General features: G+C 49.1%; 1 protein-coding gene across 2 annotated transcripts in view; it reads left to right on the forward strand.

Annotated features, from left to right (window-relative positions):
- CFAP74 (cilia and flagella associated protein 74) overlaps positions 1 to 23288 on the forward strand; it is a 927349-nt gene that overhangs the window by 622361 nt on the left and 281700 nt on the right. For both annotated transcript variants that reach the window (XM_085609345.1, XM_085609347.1), the window contains exon 28: positions 10540 to 10674. In XM_085609345.1, coding sequence (XP_085465471.1) covers positions 10540 to 10674 — 135 coding nt within the window. The remainder of the gene's footprint in view (positions 1 to 10539; positions 10675 to 23288) is intronic.

The raw sequence follows: 23288 nt of genomic DNA on the forward strand, positions 1-23288 counted from the left end.
TACGCTGTTCCACGGCCGTACTCTGCCCGGCCCAGACTTGGAGCACGGGTGCCTGGGCTGGTGCGGTCCCCGGCGCTGTGGGCAACTGAGGCGGTGCAGCTAATGCGTCCAAGCGGCTCTGAAAGACGGACATGAGGCTAAGCATGTGGTCCATGGCTTTGCCCATCTGGGCCATGTCCGAGATTCCTGTGGCAGAGTCGTGCACAGGTGGTGTTGCAACTGCCGGGAGAACAGTACGTGGTGCGGTCGCTTGTCGTTTCCTGGCCGGCGGGGCCCCGGGCATGTCTTTAGATGTGGGCTTACGCACCCGGGTGGACCTCCAGGGCTCTGACCCCGAAAGGCCTGGCACGCCCTCGGATGGGGGGGGGGGGTTACGACCACGCCCGAATCCTCCACCCTGCGACCCTCAAGGAAACCTTGGGCCCACGCCGTGCCCTTCTCACGGGCGAACGCCATAAAGTCCGCCCAAACCCCTTCTTGTGGTGCGCTCGACTGCGTCTCCTCGACCGACGTCTCTTGGGAGAACAGTGGACACGGTGTCCCGATATTCTCCATTGCGGGTGGGCTACTCCGAAATCACAGCTAGCGCGCGTCCCCCTTGCGCCTTCTGCTTGGTTCCTGGTCCTACGTTTGCGGGCTGTCCCTCACCGGATCTGTAAATGGGGAAAGGAGCGGAGTTAGAACGAAGGGAGAAGCAATGCACTAAATATACCCATAACCACACCGCTGGTAACCCGACACACTCATGCGCCGCGTTGCCTGTGTCCACCCGTGTTGCAAAACTGCCCTCTCAAGGTACAATGATAACAGCATCTGAGAACACCTTTATGCGCAGCCTGGCCTTTGTCCGACCGGGTTTGTTGGCCGTACTCATGGAATTAAGACAGTAAATGACCTCCCCCAGCGGCCCAACCCCCAGCCCTGGCATGGCCAGGAAACATTGTGCATGAACTGCATAAAGGATGCAGGAACCCGCTCATGCAAACACAACCCCCAGAAGAACGGTCATTGCTCACTGCGCGGTGCACGGCAATATTATACTCGACAAGAAACCCCCCGCCCCCCCTCTAAACGAAGAAGACACCAACAGTTGGGCGGGCGGTGAGCGCTACTTATCGCTCTGTCCGATCGGGGGCCACGTGACTGCAGGCTACCCGCACGTGGCGATCCGGGCCCGTGACCGTCAGGTCCGTGAACGCGCCACATCGTTCGGTGCCCTGTGTAGATGTAGCGGGAAAGAGAGCCTTCTTATTCTGCGTATTGATATGCAGCGCGAACTCAACCCGCCGGTATTGGAGCCCTTTACTCGATCACCGTACTTACATTACACATTCAGGTACGGGAAGGGGTCGCGTTATTGCCCAGAATCACAGGATGTGGTCGCGACGTCCAAACCAACCCCAACCCCACCGAGGTCTATTTAACGCGCCACATCGTTGAAGGCCCGTGTAGATGTAACGGGAGAAAGGAGCATTCTTATTATTGTTGCGTATGAATATATCGCGTGAACCCAACCCGCCGGTATTGGCGCGCTTTACACGATCACCGTATTTACATTACACATTCAGGTACTGGAAGGGGTCACGTATTGTCCCGCAACACAGGGTGTGGACGCGACGTTCAAACCAACACACAACCCCCCGAGGTCTATTTAAACGCGCCACATCGTTGATGGCCCGTGTAGCTTTAACGGGAAAAGGAGCATTCTTATTGTTGTTGCGTAGTAATATATCACGTGAGCCTAACCCGCCGGTATTGCCGCGCTTTGCACGATCACCGTATTTACATTACACATTCAGGTACGGGAAGGGGTCACGTTATTGGCCCGAAACACAGGGTGTGGACGCGACGTTCAAACCAACACACAACCCCCCGAGGTCTATTTAAACGCGCCACATCGTTGATGGCCCGTGTAGCTTTAACGGGAAAAAGGAGCGTTCTTATTGTTGTTGCGTAGTAATATATCGCGTGAGCCTAACCCGACGGTATTTGCGCGCTTTATACGATCGCCGTATTTGCATTACACATTCAGGTACTGGGAGGGGGGCAAGTTATTGCCCAGAATCACTGGATGTGGACGCGATGTCCAAACTGACTCACAACCCTCGAGGTCTGTTCACGCGCCACAACGTTCGATGGCCGTGTAGATTTCGCTGCCCAGGGAGCATTGTTATAGTTATGGCGTATTGTTATATAGCGCGACTCAACCCGGGATATTGGAGCGGTTTACACGATCCCCGTATTTACATTACAAATTCAGGCTACGCGAAAGGGTCAAGTTATTGCCCAAAATCACAGGATGGGACGCGACGTCCAAACAGACTCACAACCCCCCGCGGCCTGTTAACGCGCCACATCATTCGATGGCCCGTGTATATTTCGCGGGACAAGGGAGCATTCTTATTTGTGTTGCGTATTGTTATATAGCGCGATTCAGACCCCGTATCGGATCGCTTACACAAACCGCGTATTTAAATTACACATGCTGGTACGGGCGGGGGGGGTTAAGTTGTTGGGCAGAATCAAATCTGTGGACGCGACGCCCACACCGATACCCGACACCCCCGAGGCCCGCCATGTTGCGGAGAGCCCCCCCCACTCTACCCTCGATGCTTCCTGTTGCCCGGAATTGGCCCGGCTTGCGCCGTGTCACGCATACCTTCCAGGACCTTGCACCTTTCTAACGCGATGGACCCCAAGGCAAGAGGCCGCGCATAGTGTAGGGGAGGGGGGGCGGTACTTACAAACACTCGTACAGTTGGACGGGAAACGCACCCGGCCGCTACGACTCGCAACCATCCGCCCGGTCCGATACTGGACCTCCCGTTACCCTGCCACCCCGCAGTCGCGCCACGAAAATGCCCCCCCAGCAACACCCGCATCGCCCCGCAGGGACACGGGGCACTGCTTGCGCCCCCCACACCCATGGCCATCCGGGCCACAGGGCCCTGTTCACCTGGTCATGCCCAGGGACAGGGCCGGGGTGGGAAGGGTTAGCAAGACTCACCGCAATATGCTGGTAAAACCGAAGAGCACGACGACGCTGGAGGGGCCCGGCAGTAATCACGTGGTACGGACGGCAGGGAATACGCGTGTCCGGGCAGGAGCGGCGTGCAGGAAGCAGAGGAGGAACTGGGCGAGAGGGACGCCTATGTAGGGGGGGGCTAGCCTCGCCCCCCTAACGGCCCGCCTCCACCTACACACTCATTGGGAGGTCTCCCTGGGCACGGCCTCGCGCGCGAGGCAGAAGAAGGGGAAGGGGAAGGGGGAGGGGGAGGGGGAGGGGGAGGGGGAAGGCTGCGACGGGCGGCCACTAGAGAGCTGCCCTGCTGATGTCCCACTGCGTGGGATGCGGGCAGCGGCATTACATCTGCAATGTGCTTATTCACAGATCTCTTTAAGTCCCGCTATCCTCCTCCTACCAGACGGCGTGCCGGCTACCTTCTTAGAAGAATTCAGGATATTTTAACTCACTTTTTCTTGTGGACGTTGAAACGCTTGTATTCCCTTATTCCTATATGCATGTAGAAACTTGACAATGCACTCCTGATCCTGATGTGGAGAACTCTTGGGTATAAACACGACACATTGCAGATAGGGTCACTCAGTTACATTGTGAGGTGAGGTCTCTGATGCTGCTAGGTTCCTAGGTTAGATGAATATCTACTTTACTTCAGTTACCTTCTTCTTAAAATCTGTCAGTGTCCACGTTCTACTCCTTTAAGTTGTTGTCCCGGAGTCACACAGTATTCATCTGGAGAGATTACACAGAGGGGAAATGGCCAACACTGCCCTCTTCGCCATAAATCGTCGCCAGTATTAAAAGTATGGAATGTCCAGAACAGGAGTTGTTCTCAGTACTGCTTTATTGGCCATCCACTCTCCACAACTGACAAGGATCTCAACTTTCTAACGTGAGCTCAAGGTGGAGGAAACCAAGGAGAGGGTGAGGGGAGGGGGGAATGGACCATACCAAGGTAGAAGAAAGAATATAATGGGTACCTTTTCGCCATCTCAGCTATTTTGCGGTTACCGGATCAACCCCCCTGCTCACCTGTAGTGACTCGTTTCTTGAAAGGTTTCCAGCACGTTTTCCCCCTATACCTACCATTTTGTCCCAGTGCTATCTTAATTAGGCTCTCACTTTTTTTAATGTGTTCACCATTTGAGCTCATGCACAGCTAGCTGCCCTCTGAGATTGTTTCCATCATTACAGTCTTCCTTGTGGCTATAACATCTGCCAGGAGGGTTAGAGAATTGCAGGCGCTTTCTGTTAACCCACCGTATACCACCTTCTTCCTAGATAGGCAGGTCCTTAGGACAAGTGCCTCCTTCTAATCCAAAGTGATCACACCTTTTCACGTAATGGAAAACATCACACTGCCTTCTTTCTTTGCGCCCCCAAAGTAGAGACTCTACCACCTGAATCCAAAAATAGCATTATCCTTCTACATTGATCGTACTAAAGACTTACGGGATGAGGATAAACTTTTTATTGAATTAGTGGGTGCGAAGAAAGGAAAGGCAGACCACAAGAGAACCATCTCTAGGTGGATTGTAGATGGTGGATTTGATATGAAAACCTGCTACGCAATGGCAAAAAAATAACTCCCTGATGCCTAGAGAGCTCATTCCACCAGAGATGAAGCTGCGACCACTGCTCTAGCTCAAGGAGTCCCAGTCCTGGATGTTTATCAGGCGGCTACATGTCCATCACTGCACAGATTTGCCATACAAAATGAAGTGGTCACAGTGGTAATACATTCAACAATAAATACATCATTACCTTCAGTAAATCAAATTCACAATGTATTCATATTTGAGACATGATAGTATTCATATTCAGTAACCGCAAAAAAATCAACATAGTTGGGAAGTGGTGCTCCAAATAGAAAAGAGAGGGAGTGCTCAAAGATGTCCGTAAGTGAGTGTTGGTAAAAAAAGAAGGACAGTGCGCAATATATACATCAACAACTAATTAGAAACCTATCCAGCCACTTTGAAGGCTAAACACACTTTAAAAACCATAGTATTGTAATAACACAGTTAAACAATCGCTGTTGTGTGTACGTGGTCATAAGATATAGCCGTCGATGTTTCGACCCCAAGGGATGTGGGCAGGAAATTTTGTGTCTTTAAGTGGGGTCTTTATCAGGACAATGGGAGACACCTAGGGATGATTTAAAATCAGGGTACGTCTAGTTACTTAAGGTGATGGAAAGCATACTCGTAATTCATTGTTTGAAGATAGGAAATAGAATTAACCTTTAGAACCACCTAGGGAGTTCAGGTGGAAATACTCAAAAAAAGTGGGGACCTGTAGGTTCCTATGTAATGGAGGCAAGCATTTGTGATCAACGTTAGACTCTGTACGTGCTGAAAATGAACAAGGAGGGTGTATCAGCTACATGCGACCTGGGGCGTAGGAATTACTGCCAGCGTTGTCGTTTACACAGCCATTCAAACAAAAGAACCACAGGGCATATTATCAAGAAACGGCTTTAAAATTATCGCCGCTTTAGCGGCAGAAAACTGCCGCTAAAGCGGCGATAATGGGCTTGATAATATGCCCTTGGGAATTCCAATAGAAGCCCATGTTCTGGTGTCAACATGGCCTTCTATTGGAATTCTCAAGGGCAGTTTTCTGCCGCTAAAGCGGCGATAATTTTAACGCTGTGCTTGATAATATGCCCCTTAGTGGACAGAAGCTGGATTAATCGAGAGCTTCAACCGGAAAAGAATCGACAAAAGATCTATCAGGGAAACATACGAGGTAATAATTGGTACCTCAAAAACCTCCAATTATAGACAACAACAAAATAACCCAGGAAGGATCCGGGAAGTGACACATTCCTCTGCACTCTGCCCAGCGGACCAGATATCTGGCGAGCGGGGCTGTGTAAGCATCTGTTAAATTCAGGCCGCGAGGCTGTCAACGTGCAAGTTGTCGGCGCTAGATGCTAGCGATCCTGCCCTAACGTGGCCAGTGTTGGCGTGTAAAGCAACGCATTAGCTGTTGGGAAAGAGAGAGGCAAAACTATCTTTAGATATGGTTGCCGGGTAAAGTGGGTTCGATGTTCGTTGATGAATGTCGGGCCATCCGTACAGTAGGCATACCTTATGAATATAAAAACAGGTGCGGATTGGGCACCATACCATAGCACATTGACGGCCTCGCGGTCTGTATTTAACAGACGCTTACACAGCCCCGCTCACCAGATATCCGGTCCACAGAGACAGAGCGCGGAGGAATGTGGCATGATTGGTACAATGCAGAGGGTGCACGATCACACAGAAGATGGGGACCGCTCTTTCCTACTCTGCAGTAGTGCTCAAGGCATGACCGAGGCCCTTCCCCGAACTTGACGGAATGGGCCCAGACACACTGATGGCAGATTACAGTTTCAGACCCAGCGCTGAGACAGAAGCTGTGTGTTATGCTGGGCCAGCATACATGGATCTCCATCCCTACTCTTGTGCCAAGATCATCATTGCTGTCATGCCATGGCAACCACTGATCTTTGTGAGGTCAATGGATTTCAGGAATGTTTGGTGGTAGTTGGCATTGCAATAAATTAACTGCTTCCTGTTATTATTTCAGTTTGGCAGTGTGGATGAGATATGTCCCCATGCTGATGCACAATCCTCAAGGTAATGGCATAGTTGAGAGGGCCAATCGTTGAATCAATGGAACATTACAAATGGCAGTGAAGTCTGTGAGAGAGATGGACAAAATGGTGTGGGCATACAATACTACTGTGACAGCTATCCCAGGTATTTTAGCTTTTGTGAGGATGAGAGGAAGAGATTTTAAAACCAAATGAATCCCACACTGTATGGAGTCTCAAACGCAGAGTGAGGGATATAACGAATTAAAAAGAAAGAGGATTTCGGAAAGTAACTATTGTATTGTAATTGCATTTATATAGCGTTTAAAATCGAGTTGGAAAGAAAGAACAACGTGAATGGGTGATGCGAGGACGGTTAACCCTGTAAAACATACATGGTGGGCGGGCAGGGCTGAGTGTGAATGGGTTGTTAGTAACAGATGATAGGGAGAACACTCCAAAGAGTAGAGAGAGTGGTGATGATGCACGAGGGGAAGCCCGCAAAGAACATCACGCACCTGTTAGGTTTCGTGAAGTTGTTATGAATTAGCCCACCAATTATTATTCTGCTTTAACTTTACTCAGTAAGTTTTTACCTGTTTACTTTTCATTGTTTTTTTCATTGGTAAATAGTAGATGTGACACAGTATTAGAGTTAACAAGATAGATTTGTATTTTTCCTCTCATTGATTTTTAATGCAAGCCACAGTCCTCTGTTAACTCAGTTGGGACCAACACTTTCATAGTATTTCATAGATTAACCACAGAGTAAACCTCTTTTTCCATTATCATTATTGCAGAGAAAAGGACATTTGTTATATTGTGCCTGCATGCTGAGATCTGTCTTCGTGCTCTCGCGCCTATGTCGTCACTGCCCACCGTGCCCCGGCAACCAGAGATCTTTGTGAGGTCACTGCATTCCGGAGATGTTTGGCAGCGACCAACAGAGGGCAGGCGGAGGCGCTCCAGTTTCGCTGCTGGTCGTTGAATAAACGTATCTGCTTCCTCTTATTACTTCATTATGCACAATTGGCAATCTGAGAGGATAGAAGGAAGCCTTCGTGTGAACCAGCGGCTTACCTGAGAGCAACTTGGAGGAGGTTGTGCGACCCTGGGTGGGAAACGGCGTGGGCACTGACTGGCGCCCTTTGATTAACTACAAAGGGGCCCTGACTGGCTGACCGGCTGTGGGGGCAGGTGAGCGCGTGACGAAAAGACTAGAAGGCAGGCAGCTCCGAGAATGCTTTCGGTAGAAAGGCGCCTGCTTAAGAGATACTGGCCCACATGTATCGTGCATTTTACCGGTCGCACACAGCCCGATTCGTAGAACCTGCCCGTTTGCGACCTGTAAAATGCCTTTTGGTATGTATGAATTCCAATTTGCGATTCGGTAACATGTTAGCGAATTGCAATACGAATTTGCGAATACATACCGATTCGATATTAGGAAGGGGCGTGTTTAAGGCGTCCCTTCCTAATATTGAATCGCAGCAGTATGTAGGAATGTTTGTGACCGAAATGCGGTCGCAAAAACCTCCGCATTCACCTACTTTAAGTAGGTGGTAACCCATTACCAAGGGAACCCTTCCCCTTTGTAAATGTTTGTAAAACCATTTTTTAAGAGCAGTGGTCCCACAGACCACTGCCTGCTCTCAAAAAATGAAAATAAATATTTTCATTATACTTATTTAAATGCACCCTTTTTCCTTTAAGAAAAACGGGCTGCATTAAAAAAAGAAATATTGCTTTATTTAAAAGCAATCACAGACATGGTGGTCTACTGATCCCAGCAGGCCACCATTCCTGGGATTTTAGCGATCCCTAATAGGTGGTGAATTGCGACCTGCCTCATTAATATTAATGAGGTAGGTCGATTTGTGACCAATTAGGAAACGCTAAATGAAACTCAAGGAGTTTCATACATTCAACTAGCAATTACCTAATTGTGATTCCCAGAGAATCGCAATTAGGTTAGCGTAATAATGATACATGCGGCCCGCTGTGTTTCTAGATGCTGATAAGGCGTTTGACTGCCTGGAGTGCAGCTTCCTGTTCTCAGTATGAAGCAGGCATGGACTATTGAGAGTATTCTAGGTGGAATCTCTGTTATGTTGTTCTCTGATCCCGGTGCCTGTGTAAAGGTGAATAACCAGACTTCTCCCCCTTCTCTTTCTCTATCTTTATCACTATTGCTGTATGCTATCGAACTTGAGCCCTTGGCTTGTATTGTCAGCAAAAAATACCTCACGTGCAGGGCTGCTTTTTATGAGGCACATAATTCTTCTCTTTCTACAAGCTAATGGCTTTCTGTTGTATGAGCGACAGCCGAAGCAAAGCCTAGCTCTACTTGTCCGCAAGTTCATGAGATTTGCTGGGCTATCAGGCCTCCAAATCAACTGGAAAAAATCTGCACGATTTCCACTCACTTCTAAGAGGGCCCAGTTGAGTCTGAATGCCCATTGAGATGGAGTGACCATTCGGTGCAATATCTGGGAGTTCAAGCCAACCACAAGATGGCTTTGATCCTGAGACTGCGTTGCTCCGTCTCCATATTGTTTGTCGCCTGCCCACCTGCATCCTGTCATGTTCCTCTGAATATGGTCTTGTGGTCGTTTGTGGGTGCAAATGTCTGCGCAGAGGTGTGGCAGCAACTTTTGTACCACAATGTGCCCAAACATTATTTGTGTGACTCAACACACCACTGTAATATACTCGTGACAAAACAGGACTCCCTGAAATCCTAATAGTGTGAAAGAAAATGTCTGGTGCTCTAATCGTTGTGAATGGTCTGCTACAAAGATTAATAATACACAAAGGGTGTCATAGTATCCATCACAACTATCGTTACTTAAGGTAGTAAACCTTTTCATTTATATTACAAAAAACCGAATAGAGTCACTATGTAAGTGGTCTGAATTTCTGCAGTACTTTGAGTCTTTTGTGATCCAGTGCTTTGCAAGGTGTGGTGAATTTTTTTGAAAAGTGAACTTAGTGCCTGATTGAAAGTTTGATGGACAGGTAACTTGATCCCAAACATTACAGATTTCCTATCAGCCTTAGTGCAAGTCCCATAGAGTATTATGCACTTGTAAACCAAACTCTAAATCAGGCCCTATGTGTCTTAGGCAAGAAATATATATATATATATATATATATATATATATATATATATATATATATATATATATATATATATATATATATATATATATATATATATATATATATATATATATATATATATATATATATATATATATATATATATATATATATATATATATATATATATATATATATATATGAAAATGTTCAACCTTCAGTAGCTCAAAACTAATAAATCCAGCAGCCTGGTTTTGTATTCATTGGGCTGACAGTTGGTATTTAAGATTGTCTATGAAAGTGCTTTGCCGTGCTGCTGCCTACTTCTTTGTGTATTACTGATTTATTATTCACAATATGCTACACAGTGGCACCCTGACATGCAATTGAAAATGTTCAGCCTTTAATGAAGTCAGCGTTTTGCAAATTGAAAATTAGAGCTATTTGCCAACAAGTGTCTCATCAGGTTTCATATTCTGCACACATGTGGGTAAACCGAGTTCGATACGCAGTTTGCCCATGTGCACATAGCACATATTCAGTTGGCATCTGAACACATGCCACCTGCCTAGGAATCACGTTTATGGTCGTTACAAACAAAAGTTTTCACCAGAAATGGAGTTGGTTTCGTAGTTGCATGTGGGCAGTATAATGTTTTTAAAAGGAGGCTCAATAATGTGCCCATGTGTCCTTGATGCATTAAAGTAATCTGTTTTATCAGACATAAATATTAATCTGTAGATGTTGTGCAATGGACACCAGGATGTTTGAAGACCTTAACATAGATATACCCCAAATCTGCTCTTGTTTTGTGTTCTCTCGTCTGCAGAAATGCTTGGTGCAGGTGGCCTTCCAACCTTCTCTGGACGACCGTACTATCCGGGAAGAGGCTGTAAGGATTCTGTGCAGAGCAGCGGAGGCGAGAGATGCACTGGAAAAAGTGGTTGTGGAACTTGAAGTTCCGGTAAGTTGTGCCCTGCATGTATGGTTAGAAAGAAACTGTTTAAACGGATGTAGTGATCCAGAACTTTAGATTACTCTCAATATCTTTTATTCAGCATTTTGTCAGAAATTGTCAATAGGGGGCTGTGTTAGGCTTTAAATAATGTTGAAGACCGATTATCTCTCACCGATGCACACTTTATTTGCCTTTGGAGTTTGGGGAGTCGTCGTAACTCTGCAAAGTGAGATCTTTATGCTCTTACAAATTCCATAGCGGTTAGAGTTTGGGAGGCAAAGCAGTATATACCTTTCACGAGGAGCACTCTCCTTCAGGATCCAATACCAGGTAGACTGTTGTTCTGCAGCATTGGATCCTTCATAGGTTCACATGCTTGAATTATCTCCCGGGATCAGGCAGGTAACCCCTGGAAGATGGATCCGACACAAAACATTTGCACATAAGCACCTCTTGCTCAAGCTGTGGTGTGTACCGATACATGCTCATGAGAAGAGGGCTGCATGCTCTTTAAAAGGAAGCTTGTGAGTAAGTTAGCATGTGCTGAAGAACTTGTGTATCCAGCTGTAGGACCCATGCAACAGACGTATGTTCCGTTGTTTAAGCCCTTTATCTTTTGATCACATTTGTGGAAGTGTTTTTGGAGAATGCTGTCACCCAGTGTTTGGCAGTCCTTTACAAGTGTTTAGTGTGGAAGACCATGCCCTCCAAGGGGATCATGAATACAGTAGAAGTCAGTCTCCATCAGCATTGAATCAGACGGACTCCTATAGAGGCCTGAGTACACTGCAAGTGGTGCGTAGCAAGGTTGTGGTGTAATCTAGGGATAAATGAGGAAATGTGCATGTCTTACGTGACTTAGAAATGTAAACGTTTCTTTGAGACAGAAACCCATCAATGTACAAGTCAGTGCAGATTGATTGAAGATAGGAGGGAGTAAAGATCATGATTTTACTACAAAAGAGAATATGATTATGACCAATATGTCGGACAGTGTTCCCCACATGTCCAGAGGAACCAAATATTTGCTGAGAACAGTGAATATATATAAAGTTTCAGGGTGATCCGTCATGCGGGTGCCGAAATAAAAGGGGGATCCCAAGATGCGTTTTCCACATTCATTTTCCCATGGAAACTTAAGGCACAGCTACAGCCTAAACCGCTGAATGGATTTACACAAAATTTGGTACAGCTAGATCTAGTTCCAGAACGAGTAGATCTAGGTCCAGAATGAGTGCTTTTTTTGTTTTGGTGTAAATCCGTTCAGTAGTTTTTGAGCAATTAATGCTCAAAAACGTTGTCTATCAAGGGACGAAGAGGCTTTGCGGATCCTGACAGATCTCAAACTAAGATATGATTGGCTGCCACCACCTCAACCAGGACGTAGTGAGAGCCATTTTAGAACACGGGACTCAGTCCAGAGTCCTAAAAAATGCACACAAAAAACACAAGGTGGAATGGGGTCCCCGGGGCCAAAATTGGCCCAGGGTGGGGGAGGGGGTGCATGGCCACCTCTCCCTTTAAATTGAAGCTGGGAATCGGGGGTCCCCGGGGTTGAAATCGGCCTGGGGAGGGGGTGAGGCGCTATTAAAGCATCAGAATGGGTTAGTCAATTAGTTATAGATTCCTTACCTTAGAATTACCCCAGGCGTCAGACTGGATACGGAGAACTTTTCGTCAGCAGTACCCATGCGCGTCGAAAGGTGGAATCGGTTGGCTCCGCGTTCGTCGCTGGCATCGTGGTCGCCGGGATGACGTTGCAGTAGCTACTTCGATGCGCTGACGTCAGTTCTTTCTTTTTCCACGCCAGCCAGCGGAGATCCAGAGAGAGCGCTACCTCCAGTCACTTTTTGACCGACTTTTTCTCGACTTTTGTCGACCTCGTTATTCGGGTTCATCGACTCCTGGTGCACGAGAGATGCCCGTTTTCAAGGCTTGCGGTTCCTGACGAAAACTGATGTCGTGACAGATCCGCACGCGTGTCTGTGCGAGAGCGGCCTCAAAAGCTTCTCGAGGCCTGGCAGTCTGCTCCGCGCCGTTTGAGGTCCAGGTCGCGCAGGAGGTCGAGGGACCGGTCGCGGAGCCACCACCACCCCTCATCTTCGGAGTCTTCGCACTCCTCGGGTAAGTCGACGCACAAGAAGAAATTGAAGAAGTATCGTCGCTCTTTGTTTTCTCCCTGTCCGTAGGCTGACCCGACGAGGAATGCGGCGGGTGCCCGCCCGCGGCTCCGCGTGCGGAGCCCGAAGTGTCGGCCCTGAGTTTCCCTCCCTTACCGGGTCCCGGAGTGACCCCTGCCCAGCTTCAAGCTTTTTACGAAGCAATGCATGCCATCTTTGGGCAGTCCGACTCCGCTGTCGTGCCTTCAGGCCCCGCAGACTCGGCTGAGGGCCCTGGGCATTCGACACTGGCGGCTCCGGCCTCGGGACTGCAGGGTCCCCTTGGATCCATGCCTGGATCTGCGTAGTCTGGACACCTCTCCAGACCTCGGCATGTTGTCTCCCCCTACCGTGGCTACAGAGCAGGGAGCTTCTTACGCAGTTGTGTTGCGTAGGGCGGCCAAGCCTCTCATCCTCGAGCTACCTACGGTGGCCGTCAGGACTAACCTCCTGACAGAGGTGCTTCAACCGGCAGCGAGCTCTTTGGAGCCCCTGCTGCCGTTCATTGAAACCCTAACGGACATCCTTTTGGGCACTTGGTCCAGGCCCAGCACAGGGGCTCCTGTGGATAGGATGATTGCCCGACGCCACCGCCCGGCTCCGGGCTACCCCACTTTCCTTTCCCAACATCCCACCCCTGAGAGCTTGGTGGTCCAAGCCTCCATGTCAAATGGCGAATTCCCTACTGCACCACCTGATAGGGAAGCCAAAAAGATGGACCATCTTTGGGAAAAGATGTTTTCTTCTTCCAGCTTAGGACTGCGGTCAGTAAACACTGCATGTCTGTTGGGCCGTTACACCCACTCTGTGTGGGATACGGTGCCTCACCACGCCCCGCCCGGAGCCACAGGCCAGCGCAAGCTGTCCAGCCCCTGCATGGCCAGGACGTGGAACCCACCGTCTTGGGTCTGGGAGCCAGCGAGCGGGCCAGTCCACTACTGTCCTCTCTGCAGCTGCCTCCAAACCCTCCTAGTCTGACCTTTCAGGGCCACCAATCACCAGTGGGCGGCAGGATTCCCCATCACCTCCCCCACTGGCGCATCATCACGTCAGAACAGTGGGTTTTGCAGAATGTCCAAAGGGGCTACTCCATCCCCTTCGAGACTGCCCCCCCCAGCCTTGCCACCTTAGTACCATCGCATGTCGGAGGATCATCTGGCCCTTCTCCAACAGGAAGTTTTGTCTCTCTTGGCCAAGGGAGCCATCGAGCGAGTTCCTGCCACAGAAGTAGGTCGTGGTTACTATTCCCACTACTTTCCAGCGCCCAAGAAGGACAAACGCCTGCGTCCTATTTTGGTTCTCAGGAACGTCAACTGCTTCCTCCGGAAGGAGAATTTCAAAATGTTGACGATAGCTCAAGTCGTGTCTGCACTCAACCCTGGAGACTGGATGGTAGCGTTGGACTTGCAGGATGCTTACTTTCACATCCCCGCCTTGCCAGCCCACCTGCTTTACCTGTGGTTCATGGTAGGCCATGAGCACTTTCAGTTTACTGTGCTCCTCTTTGTCCTTACTAGTGCCCCTCGGGTATTCACGAAGGTGATGGCGGTGGTTGCAGCTCATCTGCGCAGATCAGGGATTCCAGTCTTCCCCTATCTCGACGACTGGCTGTTGAAGGCGGGTTCGCCTCAGACAGTCGTCTCCCACCTCCAGACTACTGCAGCCCTCCTGCACTTGCTGGAGCTCACTATAAATGTGCCAAAGTCACACCTGATTCCCTCTCAGAAGCTCCTTTTCATCAGAGCGGTTCAGGACACTACACAGTTTCGAGCTTATCTTCCCGAGCAGCGAGGTCGGTATATTCGGGCTTTGATTCCGATCTTTCAGTCTCTATCCCGGGTTTCGGTCAGAATGACCATGAGGCTGCTGGGCCTCATGGTCTCCTGCATCATGCTAGTAAATCATGCCAGGTTGCATATGCGCGCTTTGCAGTGGGACCTGAAGTTCCAGTGTGCACAGCATCAGGGGAATCTGTCCGATTGTGTTCAGGTCTCGGAGGGCACTGCACATCAATTGCTGTGGTGGCTAACGAGCCAGGATTGGGTCAATGGCAGATTCCACTCCCTTCCCCAACTGGAGTACGCAGTGGTGACAGATGCATCACTTCTAGGGTGGGGCGGCCACATGGGAGAGGCGGAGATCAGAGGCTTCTGGTCTCCGGCGGAGTCTGGGCTCCACATCAACCTTCTGAAGCTTTGGGCGATCCGTCTTGCACTGAAAGCATTCCTTCCGTCTGTCCGGGGAAGAGTGGTGCAGGTGTTCACAGACAACACCACCGCCATGTGGTACTGCAACAAACAGGGCGGGGTGGGGTTGTGGACCCTATGTCAAGAGGCTCTCCATCTCTTGACATGGCTGGAACATCAGGGCATATCCCCGGTGGTTCAACACCTGGCGGGTTCACTGAATGCAACGGCAGATGAACTCAGCCACAGGTGCATGATGGATCACAAATGGCGTCTTCAATTGGAGGTGGTGCAAGGTCTCTTTCAGCAGTGAGGAGAGCCTTGGTTAGATCTATGCGCCACTGAAGAGAACGCGCAATGTCGCAATTCTGTGTGTTGGAAAATCCAAGGCGGCACTCGCTAGGCGATACTTTTTGTCGCAAGTGGAGTTGCGGTCTTCTATACGCCTTTCCGCCTCTACCACTTCTGCCCAGAGTGCTGAGGAAGATCAAGCGTGACCAGGCCCAAGTCATTCTGGTGGCTCCGGATTAGGCACAGAGAGTCTGGTATCCTGAGCTGTTACACATGGCCATCGATCCTCCGATTTGACTGCCTCTTCAGGAGGATCTTCTGTCGCAGCAACAGGGGACGGTCCTCCACTTGAACCTGTCTAGTCTCCACCTCCTTGCGTGGAGATTGAGCGGTGACAGTTGACGCCCTTTGACCTTCTTCCCGAGGTCTGTGATGTAATCTTGGTAGCCAGGCGTCCCTCCACTAAGATGGTATACTCCTGCAGATGGAACAAATTTGTGACATGGTGCGCAGCAAAGGCTGTGCATCCCCTTTCTGCCCCTCTTTCTGAGGTTCTCTTGTTCCTCCTGTCTTTGGCCCAGCAGAGCTCTGCTTTGGGCACTCTGAAGGGCTTCCTCTCGGCCATTTCAGCTTTCTTAGGCTTCCTGATCAGCCTTCTCTTTTCAAGTCCCCTGTTGCAAATCGCTTCCTTAAGGGCATCACTCATGTTTTTCCTCCTATCTCCTTCCTAATGCTTCAGTGGGACTTGAACTTAGTTCTTACTTACCTTACGTGTGCTCTCTTTGAGCCGCTTCATAACTGTCCTCTCAGACGTCTTACTTAGAAGACTGCCTTTCTTGTTGCCATCACCTCTGCTCGCAGGGAAAGTGAGCACCAAGCTCTTTCTACAAAGCCTCCTTTTCTGGCTGTTCATCCGGACAAGGTCGTCCTCAGAACCAGACCCTCCTTTCTTCCCAAGGTGGTTACTTCTTTCCACATTGGTCAAACTATCACTTTGCCCACCTTCTTTCAGCCTCCACATCCTTCAAAGGAGGAAGAGAGGCACCACCGTCTGAATCCAAAACGTGCACTTTCAATTTTATTTGGATCGCACCAAGCAATTCCGGGTGGATGCCCAGCTCTTGGTTGACTACGTGGGTGCCAAAAAAGGTCGGGCCATGCACAAACGCACCATCTCTAGGTGGGTCATTTTGTGCATTATAGCTTGCTATTCTTTTGCACAGAAGGAGCCTCCAATGGGACTGCGCGCCCATTCCACCAGGGCGACGGCAACTACCACTGCTTTGGGATGGGGAGTCCTCCTCCGTGACATCTGTCAGGCAGCTATGTGGGCATCTCTGCACACGTTCACAAAACACTACTGCCTAGACAGCCAAGTCCGGAGAGACGGCTTCTTTGGCCGTTCTGTTCTCCAGAACTTTCTGGTTTGAACTTTGTTCGCAGACCCACCTCCGGGGCTGGTATTGTTGGGGTATGTATTCTAAGGTAAGGAATCTATAACTAATTGTCTCTTTCAGATGAAGAAGTAACTTAGCTTCGGTAACGACATATCTGTAAGAGACATTATTTAGTTATAGATTCCTTCCCGCCACACCAATCCTCCCCGTTCTGCGAACTGACTTCTAGGGTCAGGGAATCCCTTTCAGGGCCCTAGTTTTGTGCATCAGTGGTCAGTGTCTTGCATGGCTCTGCGTTTCTGGCGTGGAATGTCGTGTAAAAGAACTGACGTTAGCGCACGAGGGCGGCATCTAAGCAGCTAACGCGACATCATCCAGGCCACCACGACGCCAACGACGAACGCGAAGCCGACCAACGCCACCTTTCGACACACAGGGGTACTGCTGATGAAAAATTCTCTGGATCCAGTCTGACGCCTGGGGATAATTCTAAGGTAAGCAATCCATCACTAATCTATGTCTCTTACAGATATTTCGTTACCTAAGGTAAGTAACTTGTTCTTATGACACAAACGGGATGATTTCTTAAGAATGTGTTGACCGTACAGATTGGCATCCTTTGCCAAATTTAGGTGATATGTTGCTGTTACCAGGAAAAGCAGTGATGTTTAGTACATTTGATCTGCCATCAGCATATCACCAAATTAAGTAAATGTACATCACTTTGTTCATAACACCACTAGGTGCATTCCATTTTACGTGAATACCATTTCAGATCCCCTTGCCTTCTTTAGAATTCCAGTAGGTAATGGATAAATTGCTTGGGAATGTACCTAGGATTAGATGATACCAAGATGGCATACTAGTTTACACAAAGATGAGGCCTGAACATAATGTTCTGAGGGATGCTTGTAAAATTAGATTCCTCACCTCTTGAAACACTGGAAGCTCTTGCCATAGGTCTTTCACACAGTCAGACGGCACCACTGGCCTCTGTTGCACTTCCGGACATGACAAAAAACAGCATATAAGTGACACTCCTTTGTTCTGACATCAGTTCCTCATTTTCTGTGCCCTTTTATGCAGATCCAGTGCTCCACTTCTGCATTTGTTCTGTTTTTCCCCCCAAAGTTTGTTCTTCAAAGATGACAGTGTGCAAGGATGTCACCTTCCAAAATGAAATGATTTCAATCTGCTTTGAGGGGCTCAAACAATTGTTAGTCACAGATGCGCATAAATCTGCCTTTGGTTCCATGACAAATGCTCAGCAATGCATACAAAGGCGTTTTGGGAGGAATAAGCTAAACTCTACATCACCAAGTATAAAGCACAAAGTTGGTCCTGCTCCAAGTCGCAAGGGTATTCCAGTTCACTATAGTCAGGTAAGTCCAAGACAAAGGTGAAGGACAAACTAAAAATAAAAATAAAGTCTAAGCATGTTTTTTTGTCTCCTTGAAGTTTCTGCTCCAGGGACAGGTCTCATAGTCTGCGCTGGAAAACCCAGACTCTAGTTCAATGTCTGAATCTGATTGGATTCCGGTGTTGTAGAGCCTGATGTGTTCCGAATTCCATGGACCATCTAAGCTATACTGCAGCTGTTTAAGATACTGCAGCTGTTAAAAATGCTGCAGGATTCCCTAGACACACCTCTGAGTCTTACAGATCAGTTGGGGCCACCAGTCAGGCTTCCACTGGCTTACACAAAACCAACCTACTTTTATGGACTCAGCCTGCTCCTCTTCGGCTCTTGAGGTTCGAGTGGGGTGCCATGACTCTTTGCCATATCCTCTGCCAGTTACTCCTTTATCGGTTCTGCTTCCTGCTCCAAAGGCGCTGATTCCGGACTCATGGGAGCTCGAAACGCGTTTGCCATATGAAAGACAAGAAGCCTGCCACCATGCTGCCGCTTCCGAGGTGCTGTGCGGAACCCTCTGTGTGTGGCGTTCTTATTGAGGACAACTCTGTGTTTGAATTTATGCGGTTGGTCCAGCCGCAAGAATGCCCTGGCTGCGAACAGCGGTTCCTGTGCGATCATAACCACGATTGCGCGTTGGACAGAGGGTGCCTCATCCGCTTGGAAACTTGACAGCTGGAAGGCAGTGCTGGCATTGCCTTCCTACCCTACAGGGATTACAATTTTATGTGAAGTGGGAACAGCATCCACTTGGTTAAAGAACAATGGAGTCTGTTTGGCAGTATATGGAACTACCTGTACCAGCATGCCATCGCGCCCACAGGGGCGGGACTTCGTATCCAATAAAATTCAGCTGTTCTTAGATTGCCTGTGTCCTGCTTCACGCTGCCAGTGATCAAGAGCTCATGGGAGCTCGAAACGCGTTTGGCCATATGAAAGACAAGCAGCCTGCCACCATGCTGCCGCTTGCGAGGTGCTGTGCGGAACCCTCTGTGTGTGGCGTTCTTATTGAGGACAACTCTGTGTTTGACTTTATGCGGTTGGTCCAGCCGCAAGAATGCCCTGGCTGCGAACAGCTGTTCCTGTGCGATCGTAACCACGATTGCGCGTTGGACAGAGGGTGCCTCATCCGCTTGGAAACTTGACAGCTGGAAGGCAGTGCTGGCGTTGCCTTCGTACCCTACAGGGATTACAATTTTATGTGAAGTGGGAACAGCATCCACTTGGTTAAAGAACAATGGAGTCTGTTTGGCAGTATATGGAACTACCTGTACCAGCATGCCATCGCGCCCACAGGAGCGGGACTTCGTATCCAATAAAATTCAGCTGTTCTTACATTGCCTGTGTCCTGCTTCACGCCGCCAGTGATCAAGAGCTCATGGGAGCTCGAAACGCGTTTGGCCATATGAAAGACAAGCAGCCTGCCACTATGCTGCCGCTTGCGAGGTGCTGTGCGGAACCCTCTGTGTGTGGCGGTCTTATTGAGGACAACTCTGTGTTAGAATTTATGCGGTTGGTCCAGCCGCAAGAATGCCCTGGCTGCGAACAGCTGTTCCTGTGCGATCGTAACCACGATTGCGCGTTGGACAGAGGGTGCCTCATCCGCTTGGAAACTTGACAGCTGGAAGGCAGTGCTGGCGTTGCCTTCGTACCCTACAGGGATTACAATTTTATGTGAAGTGGGAACAGCATCCACTTGGTTAAAGAACAATGGAGTCTGTTTGGCAGTATATGGAACTACCTGGACCAGCATGCCATCGCGCCCACAGGGGCGGGACTTCGTATCCAATAAAATTCAGCTGTTCTTACATTGCCTGTGTCCTGCTTCACGCCGCCAGTGATCAAGAGCTCATGGGAGCTCGAAACGCGTTTGGCCATATGAAAGACAAGCAGCCTGCCACCATGCTGCCGCTTGCGAGGTGCTGTGTGGAACCCTCTGAGTGTGGCGTTCTTATTGAGGACAACTCTGTGTTTGAATTTATGCGGTTGGTCCAGCCGCAAGAATGCCCTGGCTGCGAACAGCGGTTCTTGTGCGATCGTAACCACGATTGCGCGTTGGACAGAGGGTGCCTCATCCGCTTGGAAACTTTACAGCTGGAAGGCAGTGCTGGCGTTGCCTTCCTACCCTACAGGGATTACAATTTTATGTGAAGTGGGAACAGCATCCACTTGGTTAAAGAAGAATGGAGTCTGTTTGGCAGTATATGGAACTACCTGTACCAGCATGCCATCGCGCCCACAGGGGCGGGACTTCGTATCCAATAAAATTCAGCTGTTCTTACATTGCCTGTGTCCTGCTTCACGCTGCCAGTGATCAAGAGCTCATGGGAGCTCGAAACGCGTTTGGCCATATGAAAGACAAGCAGCCTGCCACCATGCTGCCGCTTGCGAGGTGCTGTGCGGTACCCTCTGTGTGTGGCGGTCTTATTGAGGACAACTCTGTGTTAGAATTTATGCGGTTGGTCCAGCCGCAAGAATGCCCTGGCTGCGAACAGCGGTTCCTGTGCGATCGTAACCACGATTGCGCGTTGGACAGAGGGTGCCTCATCCGCTTGGAAACTTGACAGCTGGAAGGCAGTGCTGGCGTTGCCTTCGTACCCTACAGGGATTACAATTTTATGTGAAGTGGGAACAGCATCCACTTGGTTAAAGAACAATGGAGTCTGTTTGGCAGTATATGGAACTACCTGGACCAGCATGCCATCGCGCCCACAGGGGCGGGACTTCGTATCCAATAAAATTCAGCTGTTCTTACATTGCCTGTGTCCTGCTTCACGCTGCCAGTGATCAAGAGCTCATGGGAGCTCGAAACGCGTTTGGCCATATGAAAGACAAGCAGCCTGCCACCATGCTGCCGCTTGCGAGGTGCTGTGCGGTACCCTCTGTGTGTGGCGTTCTTATTGAGGACAACTCTGTGTTTGACGTTATGCGGTTGGTCCAGCCGCAAGAATGCCCTGGCTGCGAACAGCGGTTCCTGTGCGATCGTAACCACGATTGCGCGTTGGACAGAGGGTGCCTCATCCGCTTGGAAACTTGACAGCTGGAAGGCAGTGCTGGCGTTGCCTTCCTACCCTACAGGGATTACAATTTTATGTGAAGTGGGAACAGCATCCACTTGGTTAAAGAACAATGGAGTCTGTTTGGCAGCATATGGAACTACCTGTACCAGCATGCCATCGCGCCCACAGGGGCGGGACTTCGTATCCAATCAAATTCAGCTGTTCTTACATTGCCTGTGTCCTGCTTCACGCCGCCAGTGATCAAGAGCTCATAGGAGCTCGAAACGCGTTTGGCCATATGAAAGACAAGCAGCCTGCCACCATGCTGCCGCTTGCGAGGTGCTGTGCGGAACCCTCTGTGTGTGGCGTTCTTATTGAGGACAACTCTGTGTTAGAATTTATGCGGTTGGTCCAGCCGCAGGAATGCCCTGGCTGCGAACAGCGGTTCCTGTGCGATCGTAACCACGATTGCGCGTTGGACAGAGGGTGCCTCATCCGCTTGGAAACTTGACAGCTGGAAGGCAGTGCTGGCGTTGCCTTCGTACCCTACAGGGATTACAATTTTATGTGAAGCGGGAACAGCATCCACTTGGTTAAAGAACAATGGAGTCTGTTTGGCAGTATATGGAACTACCTGGACCAGCATGCCATCGCGCCCACAGGGGCGGGACTTCGTATCCAATAAAATTCAGCTGTTCTTACATTGCCTGTGTCCTGATCAAGAGCTCATGGGAGCTCAAAACGCGTTTGGCCATATGAAAGACAAGCAGCCTGCCACCATGCTGCCGCTTGCGAGGTGCTGTGCGGAACCCTCTGTGTGTGGCGTTCTTATTGAGGACAACTCTTTGAATATATATATATATATATATATATATATATATATATATATATATATATATATTACCTACTGGCGGTCGCCAGTAGGTAGTTATAGTTAGGACCACGTTTCCATAGGAAAACCTCAACATTCTATTTTGAATAACTTTGGCGCCGGTCGACGAATCCTCGCGAATTTCTCAAAATAGGTGGGGCGCTACGCTCCGCTCCTACCCTGAAAGTATCGGGGGGATCCGTCAAGCGGGGGCTGAGATAAAAGGGGGGTCCCAAAACGCGTTTTTCCCATGCATTTTTCCATAGGACCTTTAGAACGAGCTACAGCCCGAACGGCTGAACAGAATTACTCAAAATTTGGCAGAGAGGTAGTCCCTAGGTCAAGGAAGTGCCTTTTGTAGGTTTGGTGTAAATCTGTTCAGTAGATTCTGAGAAAATAGCCTTTAAATCAATATATATATCTGAGCCCGCTTACGGTACGCTTACCGTACGCTTACGGTAAGCGTACGGTGGCGTGCGCGAGCGCGATTCTGATTGGCTCTTAGATCTTAGTAAACATTCGAATCGGCCGAAACCAGGAAGCGGCGGCCGCCATTTTGTGTATTTCACTCAGAAAAAAAAGAGTGAAAACAAGGAAAGGGGGCAATGAGGAGAGTTACAGACCCCCTTACATTTGTGAGGGGGTCAAAGAAGGACTGTAAAGTACAAAGAAAACATTTATTGATTTTAAAAAAAATCACGGGGTACGCGTACGGTAAGCTTACGGTAAGCGTACGGTAGAAAAAAAAAAAAAAAAAATGAAAATCAGATTTAAGTGTTTAGATATTAGGGGGCTCTAAAAAGAGCCGTTGTGTTTATGAAATGATTTTTTAGTGGTACCTACAAGTAAGTACCGATGCAGAGTCTAAGGTTCAAGAGGAAGACTCTGTTCCCTTCATCATTGAAACGCAAGTTGTTGTGGTAAATGGCACCCATACCATAGTCACGGAGGAAAGCAGAAACAGATTTGTTGACGTGCTTTCTTGCTTTGTCATCGCACCGCGTGCCCACCGTGCGTGCACGGCACTAACTGCGTAAAGTGGGCGCGCGGTGCGCGAAGCGCACCGCGTGCTCACTGTGCGCGCACGGTGCGCGAAGCGCACCGTGCGCGCACGGAACGAACTGCGTTAAGTGGGCGCGCACGCCACGAATGGCGTAAAGTAACTTAGCATTTAAAAAACCGTACAAATTCACTGAAAAAACCATAGGTTTCACACACGTTATAGTTAGGAATTAGCATTTAAAAAACCTTGCAAATTCACTGAAAAAACCATAGGTTTCACACATGTTATAGTTAGCGGAAA

Source organism: Triturus cristatus, chromosome 1_2 (genome assembly GCF_964204655.1).
Source record: "Triturus cristatus chromosome 1_2, aTriCri1.1, whole genome shotgun sequence".
Taxonomy (NCBI): Eukaryota; Metazoa; Chordata; class Amphibia; order Caudata; family Salamandridae; genus Triturus; species Triturus cristatus.